Source organism: Emys orbicularis, chromosome 2 (genome assembly GCF_028017835.1).
Source record: "Emys orbicularis isolate rEmyOrb1 chromosome 2, rEmyOrb1.hap1, whole genome shotgun sequence".
NCBI lineage: Eukaryota > Metazoa > Chordata > Testudines > Emydidae > Emys > Emys orbicularis.
In genome coordinates, this window is record NC_088684.1 from 140,142,697 (window position 1) to 140,156,527 (window position 13,831).

The 13,831-nt window shown below is 46.5% G+C and overlaps 1 protein-coding gene across 1 annotated transcript; it reads left to right on the top strand.

Annotated features, from left to right (window-relative positions):
- Nucleotides 1–2,844: 2,844 nt before the first annotated feature.
- On the top strand, nucleotides 2,845–13,311 carry PRNP (prion protein (Kanno blood group)). The gene is made up of 2 exons (XM_065399972.1): nucleotides 2,845–2,889; nucleotides 12,489–13,311. The coding sequence occupies exon 2, from the start codon at nucleotides 12,499–12,501 to the stop codon at nucleotides 13,309–13,311; it is 813 nt and encodes a 270-aa protein (XP_065256044.1). The 5' UTR covers nucleotides 2,845–2,889; nucleotides 12,489–12,498.
- Nucleotides 13,312–13,831: the final 520 nt, after the last annotated feature.

The following is a 13,831-nucleotide window of genomic DNA, read 5'->3' on the forward strand; positions in this document are numbered from 1 at the left end:
CCGAGCGCCGCACCGGGCCTCCCAAACCCCCCCCCCCGAGCGCCTCGCTTTACCTTACCTCGCCGGGCCGGCCAAACCCCCGGAGTGCCAGGCCGCCCCCCCCGAGTGCCGCGCCGGGCTGGGCCGGGCCACCCAAACCCCCACACCCCGAGCGCCGCGCCGGGCTGCCCGAGCGCCACCCCGCCCAAACCCCCGGAGCGCCGGGCCGCGCCGCCAAAGCCCCCGCCGAACAAAACAAAAAAAACCCCTCGAGCGCCACCCCGCCGAACAAAAAAAAAAAAAAAAAGCACCGCGAGAGCCCCCACCACCCCAACATTGGCCGCCCCTTCTAAGGTGCCGCCCCAAGCACGTGCTTGGTCGGCTGGTGCCTGGAGCCGGCCCTGGCTACTGTAAATTAATTAAGGTACACTGATTTACACCGGCTGGGCATCTTGCCCATTGTACTGATAGTACTTTATAAATGTACTATATCGCACAACTGAATATTTATGGCAAAAGTGTAATCCCCTAAAAGCAGGTGTTTATAATGGAAATGGTTTTGCCAGTTTTCGCTATACAGCTCTGCAGTGCTGAGGATATAACTTGAATGTATACTGTGCATATGCACATTAGCTGCCAGAATTAATACCATCTCTCTTTCGTGTTATTCCAGCTTCTCATATTCCCCAATATCACTCCATGCATCTGAAGAAGTGAGGTTTTTACCCACGAAAGCTTATGCCCAAATAAATCTGTTAGTCTTTAAGGTGCCACCGGACTCCTCGTGGTTTTAATAGCACTGCCATAGCTGCATCTTTCAGACCCTCATTTGGAACCTCCTCCGTACACATCAAGTATTCAGGAGTAGTATTGACATACCCAGTAGCAGCAGATCCTGGCTGGAATTTACTAGCGCCCTGTACAGTGATTGGATAGAAAAGACAGTGCAGAAGCCCACAACCGACTTGTTCTCCTGCTGCTGCTTTGTAAGACTGAGCCTGAGTGGAAAGGTGGATTCTATGTGTTGCTAGAATTCAAAATCTTCTTCCCCGGGATTATGCGTTATTTATTAATCAAAAGTCAATAGCTCTCCCCTGTTGGGCAGCAGGAACAGGGGATAATTGGCTGCAGGCTAGTGACTTGGGCAGCATCTGGAGGTCTGCAGCCTGTTTCTGCTTAGCACTAGAAATTACAAAGAGGAAATTCAAGCTAGTGATGAGGGCAAGCCAGGAAGAGGGGAGGGGCAATAGCGAGTGAGTGAGTGGGTGAGGGAATGGTATACGGTGGGAGGCGGGAGCTGCCTGGGGAGCTAGGGGGCTCTGTCTCGGAAGGGAATGGGTAGGTGAAGTGAGCTGGGCGGTGATGGATGGCTTCAGGGGTGTAGGGTGAGCGATGTGGGGGAGTATCGGGGCAAGGACTGGTGTGGTTTTGGAGATGGTGTGAGGAGGGGCTGGATGTATTATATGGTGATATTGGGAGGGACAGGCAGGCTGTACTGTGAAAGGCCCTGGGATAATGTGAGGGGCTGTGAGGGGGGGGGGGGGAGGAATGGGACATTACGGGTGGCTCGAAGAGGGTCTGCAGGTCTGCAGAGGGCTGTATGGAGGAGTGGGGGGTGTTAAGTGGTAGATATTGGGTTGTGGGTGCCATGCTGTGCGGTTCAGGTGTTTGGAGGGCTGAGCTCTGGGGATGGAGCAGACTGGGTACCGGGGACGGTGCAGTGGGGACTACTGGGCTGGCTTGGACAGAGCTGGGTGTGTGTACAAGAGAGCAAATGCTATGTAGCAGTTACTGGGATGTGTTCTGTGTTGGGTGGGGGGAGGGTGTAGGGCTCGGCTGTGGGGTGAAGGGGCAGTGGGGGTGGGAGACTGGGGGTGTAGGGCTGGGCTGTTGGGGCAGTGGGGTGCATAGGACTGGGGCAGTGGGGTGGGTTGGGCAGGGGTGGGTGGAGCTGAGGGGTGAGTAGGTGCAGTGGGGTGCTGGGTTGGGGCAGCGTGTGGCAGGGCAGTGGGGGAAAGTGGGGTGGGGTAGCGGGGTGGGGGCAGGGCAGGTGGAGCTGGGCAGTGAGTAGGGGCAGTGGGGTGCTGGCTTTGGGCAGTGGGAGTTCAAGGCAAGTGGAGCTGGGCGGTGAGTAGGGGCAGCGGGGTACAGGGCAGTGGGGTGCTGGGTTGGGGTAATGGGGTGGGTGGGGCAGTGGGGGGGCAAGGCAGGTGGAGCTGGGCAATGAGTAGGGGTAGTGGGGTGCAGGGCAGTGGGGTGGGTGGGGCTATGGGGGGCAGGGCAGGTGGAGCTGGGGGTGAATAGGGGCAGCGGGGTACTGGGTTGGGGCAGTGGGGGGCAGCGCAATGGGGTGGGTGGGGCAGTAGAGGTGCAAGGCAGGTGCAGATGGAGCTGGGCGGTGAGTAGGGGCAGTGGGGTGGGGTTGGGGCAGGGCAGTGGGGTGCTGGGGGCAGGGCAGTGGGGGGAGCAGTAGGGGTGCAAGGCAGGTGGAGCTGGGCGGTGAGTAGGGGCAGCGGGGTGCTGGGTTGGGGCTGTGGGGGGCAGGGCAGTGGGGGTACAAGGCAGGTGCAGATGGAGCTGGGCGGTGAGTAGGGGCAGTGGGGTGGGGTTGGGGCTGGAGCAGGGCAGTGGGGTGCTGGGTGCAGGGCAGTGGGGGGGAGCAATAGGGGTGCAAGGCAGGTGGAGCTGGGCGGTGAGTAGGGGCAGCGGGGTGCTGGGTTGGGTCTGTGGGGTGCAGGGCAGTGGGGGGGGCAGGGCTGGGCGAGGCGCCCGGCTCCTCCCCTGCGCGCCGCTCCCTCCCCGGCTCTCCTGGCAGCGCGGCGCAGGCGGATCTCGGTGGCAGCAGCAGCAGCCGCAGCCGCAGTTCCCAGCCGCATCTCAAGGAGGTGGAGCGCGCAGCGCAGCGCCCAGGTGAGTGCGGGGCCGTGGGGCGCAGGCAGCCGGGCGGGCAGGGGGACCCGGAGCGGAAACGGGGGGCCAGGCGCGGGGAGCTGGCATTGGGCCCAGCTTACCCCCACCCCCAGCATAAAATCGAGCAGCCAAAGGCGGCATCAGTCCGGGGGCAAGGAGAGGTTTAAATTAAGGGGGGGGGGACGTGCTGTGTGGGTCGGAGGGGAGCAGGGGGACCGGATCCCTCGCCCCCCTGCCCGGGGTGATCTCATTCTGGACACTGCACATCCTCCTTTCCTAGCGGCGCCTAGTCATGGAGGGCCTGACCCCAAGATAATTCAAGTCAGAGCAGAAAACGGATTTTTGTGTCTCTGTTCAGACAGCGAAACAGGCACACGAACAAAACCCCACCCGATTCATCTGCTCACATCTACTTCTTCCTTTACACCAGACCAGAGGCAGCAGTACCAGGGGCACTTACCCCATCTTCCCTCTGAAAGCAGGTCCTGCGTTTCCCCCGATTTATTTAAGTGCCAGAAATGCGCTCAGGGCTGTATAAGGCATAAAACCGTCTTACACCTTAGACAACACAGCATCCGCATCCCTTAACAAGAATCTTGCCCTTCCTACCTGTTGCCCCCTTGTCTAGTCTAACAGAAAGACCTTTACAACAAGAGGAACTCTAGAAAAGCCTAGGTCCAGCTTGTACCATCGGCAGGTTGGAAATGGAAGCTGCTAACAGGCACGCCCACCTGCAGCCCTTCCTGGATTTCCCCTCACACTCCATAGCATGGCAACTTCCTGGCATCATAAGAGCATCTCAGCTTCAACATTTGTACCCTCGGACTTGTCCCTACCTTCTGTTGACTGATACCTCTGATATATTCCCAGCTCTCTCACACTTTCACATCCCTCTCCTGCTGGACCTCTGTTTTCCTGACCACTCCTCTCCTTTCCCATTTCCTCTCTCCTCTTCCACCATTTTCCTCCCTACCTTCACTTACTGTACAGATTCATCTCTTCACTACCATCCCCCTTGCCCCACCTCTAGTTGACTGCATAAAAAAAAAGAACCAGCACTTTTTTGTTGTTGTTGCAAAACAAATATCTCCAATACCCCCCAACCCAAACAACCAAAGCAAACTCATGAATGAGTAAAAAGAACAGGAGTACTTGTGGCACCTTAGAGACTAACAAATTTATTTGAGCATAAGTTTCCATGGGCTACAGCCCACTTCATCAGATGCATAGAATGGAACATATAGTAAGAAGATATATATACATACAGAGAACATGGAAGTTGCCATCATGTTCTCTGTATATATATATATATATATATATATCTTCTTACTATATGTTCCATTCTATGCATCTGATGAAGTGGGCTGTAGGCCACGAAAGCTTATGCCCAAATAAATTTGTTAGTCTCTAAGGTGCCACAAGTACTCCTGTTCTTTTTGCGGATACAGACTAACATGGCTGCTAGTCTGAAACCTAAATCATGAATGAGTATCTGTTACCTTCATTCTCCATTTCTCTCTCCTCGGTCTCTGACTCTTTTTAATCATCATTATAAGCTCTTATTGGCACAAACCATATTTGTCTGGAAAGTGCTCACTATACTTAGGATCTAGATAAATAATCCTTGTTCCATAGAACCCTGACAGCATCTTCTTTGTGAAACCCTTCACCTGCAAAAAGGTGAGATGCAGTACTATTACATTGTGAGGATCCATGTATCCGTGTTTGCCAAGTGCTTTGAGATCCTCTTCTCTAAAGGTTGTAGAGACAGGCCCTGAGTGTACACAAAACGTACAGATTGAGGAGCACCAACAGCATCATTACCTGTAAACAAGATAATTACTCTCTCCAACACTTATGTAGGTAACATAGGGATGGATAACATCTTATTATAGTGGCAATTCATCTGTTCTAGACATGAGGCGGGAACCCCACCCCTAAGGCTGCAGAGACATTAAACAGACGCATGATTAGACACAAATTTCTGAGCCACTGCCTTGTTTATCAGTTTCTTTTCCCTGGCACAGTGAGCTAGATTATCTAATACAACCCAGATGAAACAGTCTCGAGTGCTTTGCTGTAACATGTCTGATGAAAAAACCCAATTGCATTCTTATTAATAATTACTTTGCTTGCTTAAGAGGAGGCTTGGCTCTTCATATGAATAATATTGAGCTTTTCTGTCTGTATTCAGGAAGGGACATGGCTTTGTTAGTAAAAACCGTACAGTTTACCCAGTGAATTTATGAATGTGATCCCTTGTATATGCAGAGCTGACGCACGCAAAATATAAAGGTCTTTGGACTATTTTTAAACCCACTGCCCTCACTGACTGACAGTACTTCGGTATGAAGGCATTATGGAAATCAGAAAGGAACAGAGACAGTTAAAGATTGAGGGCTATAAAACAGCTAGATTTTAAAGCACTCTGCGGGGTAAGGCAATCCGATAAAGAACAAAAACCAAAGGCGTTGTTTCTTAATTGTTATAGTCATGGGGCATGTGTTATTATATCTTTCCATTGCTCTGTTTTGGTAGGCAGGGAGCATATTTAAGTACAAGAACCCTGCTAGGTTATGTAACCATAGTCAGCCATGGGGGGGGAGGGGGAAATCCCACTTGCAGGGTTTATACTGTGATCCACTTAAGCTGTTGTATGTATTAAATAAGCATTTTGATTAAGGAACACTCAGGGCTAAGCTCTCAAACCAGTAGTTGATTCAGATTTTTTTGGTGTGGTTTAATACTGTATTGAATAACATTATGCCACAAATACCGGCCTCTGCCATGGCAACTGCAGCGTTTGGAGAGACATAAGCTACTGTACATTAAAAATTCAAGACTCCATTATGTACGGACCATACTCTCCTGTATGTACTGCCCTGCTAAATGTTGTGTTTAGCATTAGAAATAAGGACATTTCTATCATGAGTCCAATATTTCTTTGCATGTTATTTCTCTGCACAGTGTATTATGCAAATAAAATCTTTCTAGAGGAAAGGGGAACTATAGTGGTGAGAGCAGGGTACAGATAGGTTCTCTCTTGTGCAGAGATGTTGCTGATTTTTTTTCCCCCTTACAAACAGAAGCCAAGAGCCATCATATCTATTTCCCTGAGCCAAAATTGTATAAAAGTTTCAGTTGTTTAGATGTAGCATACTACTTCATTTGTGCACTTAAAGAAAAGTAAATGGGTGATTGTTATGGTGGGCACTCACCCCTGGTAGCCCAGTGCAGAACCACAGATGCATCTCTGCCTCAGTTTCCCCCTATAGACTATCAATGAGTTCCGTGAGGCTTGTAGATAGTTAACACCGCCCCTTCAGGGATCTGGTTGATTTAATCAGAGGTGAAACGTGGTATGCAAACAAGCCTTCACTCCAGCATCTTACTGATGGGAGGGGGGAGAAGAAAAAGGGGTGCGAGTTAATGTTAGTCAGTCTGCTCCCACCCAAATTCCTCCTTCTCCTCTGTCTAGGATCTTTCTCCAGTAAGGCCCTCTAGACTTGAGATCCTCCACTGGAGTCACGCCTCCAGGCATCACCTGTGGACGGGTTCCTTCCCTTGACTCAGGATCCCCGCAGAGATCAAACCCCTGCAGCTCTTCCCTAACGACCTGGACCTCTTCTTACTATCTGGTAAGGTCCTTTCACTGGGACTGGGCCTCCCAAGGCATTTGCCCTGTTAGCCCTTTGGACACCTGCTTTCTCCAGGAGCACCTCTCTTAGGTCTCCTTTTCTGGTGGGCTCTCTAATCAGCTCGTCTGAGAAGCTTCCTCTCCGTGTTCCGAAGACCTCCTCTTGACCGAGCCCTCAGAAGCCTGTATTAGGCCCAGGTGTTCCAAAACTGCCTCCTAGGTAATTAACTACTCACATGTGGATTTGGGTTGGCTCATTCTCCTTAGCCAGCCTGTCACAGCTAGACTGGGTGCCTGAAGCCCCTCAGGAGCCAGCTACCCTATGCCAGTATTCATCTCTCTCCATTCTTGGCGCTCTCTCTGTTAGAAATTTGCATGGACTCATTTCACAATAAAAGGAAGCAAAGAGTAGGAATATGTAGCCAGTTCTCAGCATGGAGAGACATTAAAAGTAGTGTGTGCTTTATGGAATAGAACTAGGGCCTGTGTTATTCAGTATATTTATTAACTATCTGGAAGGGGGAGCCGTGAATTATGAGGTGGCAAAATAAGTGAGGTTACTCAAGACTAAGGAATCTTCGGGAGGATTTCACTAATGTAGTTAATTGGGCACCACAAACACAGAGTAAAGTCAACCCACACATGTGCAGGGTAATGTAAATTAGAAGAACGGATTGAAATTTCTCCTGTGCCCTGATGGATTCAGAATTCGTTGTAGTCTGAGGGGGAAAGATCTAGGGACAAATTTTGGCCCCACTGAATTTAGGATTTGCCATTAATTTTAGTTAGACCAGGACTTGATCTGGGATTTGCACAAAAGCCCAATTCCCATTAAAGTACAGTGAGAGTTGGGTGCCCATTTCCCTTAGACTCTTTAGACAAGCCCAACCTTGGTGCTCTTCCTGGACAATGGAGTGAAAATTCCCTCTCAGTAGTGGTCAGATAAGCAAATAAGATATTAGTCTGTGTTAAGTAGGGAATACAGAGAATATGCGAATTATACCTTGATATAAACTGATAGTACATCTTTACTTTGAGTAGTGTAGTTGGTTTTGTAATCTAAAAGGAACAGACCTGATCCAGGGAGGGACAACGCAAGTTATTGGAGCAAGTGTGTCCACACTGGGGGGGGAAGGGGGGGGGGGGGAGTGTGTTCTTACCTTTTGCTAGCCAACATGATAACTAACATGAGATGAAATCCTAGTGAAGACAAGGTAGTTGTAGGATTATTACTTCAATTACAGGTGTGATTTTTTTTAAATTACATTTCTATAACAGAAAACCCCTGGTGTAAATGCAGTTATACCAGCATAAAATCCTTTTGCTAGTTATTGTTTATTTTGATCAAGGAAGCTATACTGGTATAAGATGCATCTACACTGGGAGGGTTTCCTGGTACAGCTATATTTGCAAACCTTTTATTTTATACATCTGGCCTTACTGTTGCTACAGCAGTCTTGTCTTCACTGCCAAAAAGAGGTGTTTTTTACAGTGGGATTACGTGCATTAGCTATCCAACTGTAAAATCCTAATAAGACAAGACACAGGTCGCTTTTACTGAGATATATCTAGGCCAGGTCAAGGCTATATTCACTGCTCATGGGTCACTTCACCTTAGGGTGGCCAGGTGTCCCAATTTTATAGGGACAGTCCCGATTTTTGGGTCTTTTTCTTATATAGGCTTCTATTACCCCCCACCCCGTCCCGATTTTTCACACTTGCTGCCTGGTCATCCTACTTCACCTAGCTATACCAGAGTAAGAACTGCATTGCCTTGTCTCCGCTAGGATTTCACACTGAGAACACTAAAGCACATGAATTATCCCACTATATAAAAAAACCTCACCTTTTTTGGCAGCAAAGACATGTCCTAACGTTAAGACCTACACTAAAAAAGATTTGCTGTTATCCCGAAACAAGTGCTTATAAACTATGTGCAACCTATATATTAGTTTCCCCCAGTCAAACTGGGCATAGCAGTAACAGCTCTTTTTAAATACTGGAATAACTATGTACTAGGGTTTTTGTAGGTATAGAAATAAAGAAAAAAAATCAAATCACTCCCCTAATCCACATTAGACCTTAGACCTGACCTAAGACTGAGAAGAAAATGGAAGTACAAACTTGACAGGTTTGTCTTTTTTAAATGCCCAACGTACTGGTGGGTCAGATGGCTCATTGAATGGAGTCTCCTTGTCCCACACTCCAATAACATGGACTTTTTTGGAAACACTGCAGAAGAGCACCCACACATCAAGAGATGAAAGGATAGACTTGTACATCCCCTTGTGCCTTTCCAGATGGAAAGGAGTGAAATAATCTGTAAATGTGGTCTCTTGTTTGCTGAATGATTTCAGGCTTACCATGGTTTAGAAAGTAATTAATAAGCTAGGTACCAGTTACACATCCAACAGTCTTTAATGTGGCCAGGACACAGTCATAGTGGCCCATGATCCTCCCCTACAGTCGTTTTTATGTTGTAGCCCACAGCTTCCTGGTAAGTCTCTCATGCTGAGCACAGAACAGTTTTGTTCCTACTTACATTGGCAAAACAGCTTCAAGGAAAGTAAACTCAGTCTAAATCCAGGTGTGGCCAAATGGAGGTCTAACAAGGTTTGGTCAACCAATGTCAATAAGGCCAACATTCATTAATAGAGAGAGAGAGGCGAGAAAGATATGGAGGGGAAGGGAAATTTAAATTCAAGTTTATCTGCTTTGTACACTTGATGGCACTGTGTGTCCAATTTGCACATATTAACAGGGGAATGAAAAGCATTTAAAATAGAAATGTGATTGTAAAATCCTCAAAAACCGGGCAGATGTAGCATCTGAAACTGCTCTTAACATCAGCTAGATTTTGGGTGGGCATTGTCCCTTTAAAATATGGTGTGGGAATTGGTTACGTCAGACTGCCTTTTTCCCTGTGATGGTGAAGACAACCTGAAGTGTGTTTGTGCCCTCTTGGGGCAGGAGGGAGGATATCTTTGCTGGAGCATCTCTGACTGGAACTGGTTTCCTCTGGCGGCGGCTTAGTTAGCATTTTAGCCTTAAAGCTTGCTGGATGGCTCACCGCTTCAGCCAAGCCTTTGTCCAGTCTAAGGCCTTTTTCCCCTTTCTGATCCTGCTTTCACTTCATTAAATGATGCTTGTGTTTGTAGATAATATGCTCCGGTGTCACGGCAGTTGACAAACTAGAAATTGCTCCTAGACTGCTTAACACACCAAGAGCTGATCAAGGATGTGAAGCGAGAGTTGCTGGGACTGCATGTTAGTGCTTGTACCTTGTGCTTTCCAGAGCCAACAGTGAGCTGGAGCTGACAAGATTCCTACCCACCCAGCACTTGAGACTGGAATGATGTCAGTTTCCGCACACTGTTGCCTCCCAAGTATAGGTCCAGTTGGAAGAACAAAGGATGACCTGGCTTCTATATGTTTGAATCAATCAAATCGATCCTGCTTTGGCTTCTGGTGGATCATACACCTACACCTTAGGAAGGAGCTGAGGTTTCAGCTATGACAGTTCTTAATTCTGGTGGGAAAAAGTTCTCCGTGTCTTTTATATTTTCACTTTTACAGGAAACATCTTTAGATGGAAAGCCATCTGCAGTAAGAAGGTAGAATTATCCTTTGGTCTAGTCAACAAGTGTTAAGCCTGTCATTGAATTTCTGTTACAGAGCTATGAACCCAGAGCTCAACTTCTTGTAACTTTCACGTGAGCCGACAATTGGATCTGACCAGGATCAGAGCTGCTGTGAGCTCTGTGACTGTTTGCATTAGGGTAGAAACAGTTTAGTCTTCTACACAGTTTAATTGTGTCATTCAAAGATGTTAAAGGTATACATTAAATGTTGCACTGCAATATAAAATAATTTTTTACAGTCCTGTACTGATTGTTGTATTTATATAATTCATTTGGGTCTTATTTCTTCTAGACTCTCTCCAGTGGAGCAGCCTTTCAAGTAGTAGTAGATAGAATTAGTGTACAGTAAGCATGGAAGCCTTCTAAACAGGCATTTAACCTGGACTTTCCTTGGCATTTATCCTGCCAATGTGCAGTAATTGAGACACAAACACTGGGAAACACACAGTAATTGGATGTCTTCTCCTTCTGCCTCCCCCAGACATTGTAAAGCTGCCAATACATGACTTTTCTAATGGCTTGTTGTTAAAAATGCATTTTTTCCTCTTATGTTGAGGGTTGTTCTCTTATAAATCTTTTCTGTCTGAACTCAGTTCTGAGCTGAATCTGTTGTAACTTCTGCATCACAAAAGAATGTGTGGCTTCTTCCTTTTACTGCAAAACATTGTTGCAAACCTGATTACTATCTAGATATGCCCAGACTTTTCTCATCAATGCTTTATTCTCTTTTTGCTGACAAGTGTTGTACATGTGCAGGCTTCCTGTGATGTTTTTTGACTGATGGGGCCTGATTCTCATGTACGCTGCGGCCCATTTACACTGCTCCAATAGTGCAGAGGCATTGACGTATGTAAATGTAATTTACACCTTTCTAAATAGAGGCTTTGATGTAAATGAGAATCAGCACCATTGTCTTTTTTGATGTTCAGAGCTTGAATGTTAATTTTCCGAAATAGTGGTGGGAAGATGTTGGGAAAGAGAGCAGAAACATCTGTATAATATACACTGTCCATTTCTTATTATGCTTCTTTAAAGTGACATTTTACGGTTTTATACGTGATAGTCCACTGTCCACTTGCTAGCCCAATACTGTGAAACACTGTAGTTACTTGTCGTAAGATTAGGGAAATACTGTACGGCACTCTCTCAGATACCATGTGCCGTAACACTCTAGGTACTCAGATTTTTAAAGGCGACAGCTATACTTTGAGTATTGCACGTTTATGAGCATTGTAGAAATCATTGTTTAACTGAGATCTGTTGAACATCAATACTGGTGTATTAAAGTCATTCTTTATTTTAAAAGGTTTTTTTAAAAAGTGAACACTAAAATATTTTATTTTTTTTTCTTTTGAAGAAATCCATAAGGTCAAATCAGTAAGGCACCCACCACTCCCATTGAAGCTTATGGGTGCTGAGAATATTCAGCACCTCTAACTCAGAACCCAGGTGTACACTTCGAAATAACAGCAAGAAACAGCTTTTCTAAACTACGTTTTTAATTCCAGTCCTCCAAATTTGAGGTTTGGTTTGGGGTTTGTTTGGTTTGGTTTGGTTTTTTTCCATACCCACACATACCCCTTTACAAGGAGCAAAATCTCCTCTTGTGATTTAGCATAAAATATTGCAGAGCAGGTTTAAGTGAATGTGGTTTTAAATTTAAACTGCAGTTAATTTAACAGGTCAGATATAGCAGAAGTAACAAGGTCTGTTTCCTAGGTATTATATATCAGGTCTGTTCTCACTTCTTCATCTGTTGGCATTTCTCATCCATAGGAATTAAGTGCATGTTAAGAGAAAATAGCCTTTTTAGAAAATTGACTTTTACTTCTATTGCTTCTGTAATTTAAGTGGGTTTTTTATATTGATATACATTCAATGCATTCAGTCTACAGCTATATAAAATGGAGTGTTTGTTTATAATGATTTCACAAGTCAAGCATTAAATAACACCTTCAGAGGCAGACAGCAGTGGGAGCCCCATAAATGCAACCAAAGGCAGACCATGACCCTAGACCTCATGCAAGACCTCCTTCTGTCTGTCCTCATGTTTATAACTATAGTTGTACCCACTGAAAAATCAACATGTGCTGATTGCTATCACAGTTTTCTCCTGTTCTGCGTACAAAGAAATGCTGAAATATCTTATACCATTGTGGGGTAACTGTTGGCAAAGGCGGATTTGTTAATGGTGAGGTTATTTAAAGTCAAATATAAATGAGGCTGAGCAGACATCCCCCTACCATCTGGTTGCAATATTGTGTGTCCCAACAGTTTTATACATCAGGTTGTTCTTTAAATCAAATAATTATCTTTTACAGATTTATCACCATGGGGAGGTACCGGATAACCTGCTGGATAGTCATCCTTTTTGTTGTGATGTGGAGCGATGTTTCCCTTTCCAAAAAAGGAAAGGGTAAAGGTGGAGGCGGTGGGAACACAGGAAGCAACCGCAATCCCAACTATCCCAGCAACCCCGGCTACCCCCAAAATCCTGGCTATCCCAGAAACCCTAGCTACCCCCATAATCCTGCCTACCCCCCCAATCCTGCCTATCCCCCTAATCCCGGCTACCCCCACAATCCCAGCTACCCCAGGAACCCTAGCTACCCCCAGAATCCCGGCTACCCTGGTGGTGGTGGGCAGCACTACAACCCAGCTGGTGGCGGAACAAACTTCAAAAACCAGAAGCCCTGGAAGCCTGATAAACCCAAAACCAATATGAAAGCCATGGCAGGAGCAGCAGTGGCAGGCGCCGTGGTGGGTGGCCTAGGTGGCTATGCCCTGGGAAGTGCAATGTCAGGAATGCACATGAATTTTGACCGTCCTGACGAGCGCCAGTGGTGGAGCGAAAACTCCAATCGCTATCCCAACCAAGTGTACTACAAGGAATACAATGACCGCTCCGTTCCAGAGGGAAGGTTTGTGCGGGACTGTGTGAATATCACAGTGACCGAATACAAAATTGATCCCAATGAAAATCAAAATGTGACCCAGGTAGAAGCCAGAGTCATGAAGCACGTGATCCAGGAGATGTGCATGCAGCAATATCAGCAATACCAGCTGTCCTCTGGTGTCAAACTACTCTCTGACCCCTCGCTCATGTTGATTATCATGCTTGTCATTTTTTTTGTAATGCATTAAGAAAGCAGTCTCAGCCTGAACTGTGCTGCTGATCTGTGCAAACGTTCAGAGGGAATAATCTATATAAAAACAGCCTCTCTGTGGAGGTCTCTCATTCTTGCTTGTGTTTGTCTTAGGTGAAGTATCTTAAGATCTGTAATAGGTATCAATAATGTACCATAGAGACACAGGCTGACAGTGTATAGCTCTCTCGTCAAAGCTATCTCTGATTATACACCTACTGTCCAGAATTAAAATTAGGGCCAGACTTCAAATGGAAAGAAAAGTCAATCTGTTAGTTCCACATTTGTTCTAGTGCAATAGACCTTAGAAGCCAATACAAATCAGTTAATACTGACATAGTGAGCTTGTGATCACACAAGAAAGTGGCCTTCACCAAAATGCCCTCTTCCTCAACTCCACTCTTTAAACTCTGGTACGGATAGGCTCCATCTGATTACACTCATCTTTCCTCCTCCAAACTAGACCACTTTTGAGAGCTGTTTTTCCATTTCAGTACACCACTGGACTTTTTCCTCTT

Bases quoted from the DNA above. Each gene is read 5' to 3' on its own strand.
- PRNP (XM_065399972.1), top strand. From the start codon at position 12,499: ATGGGGAGGTACCGGATAACCTGCTGGATAGTCATCCTTTTTGTTGTG.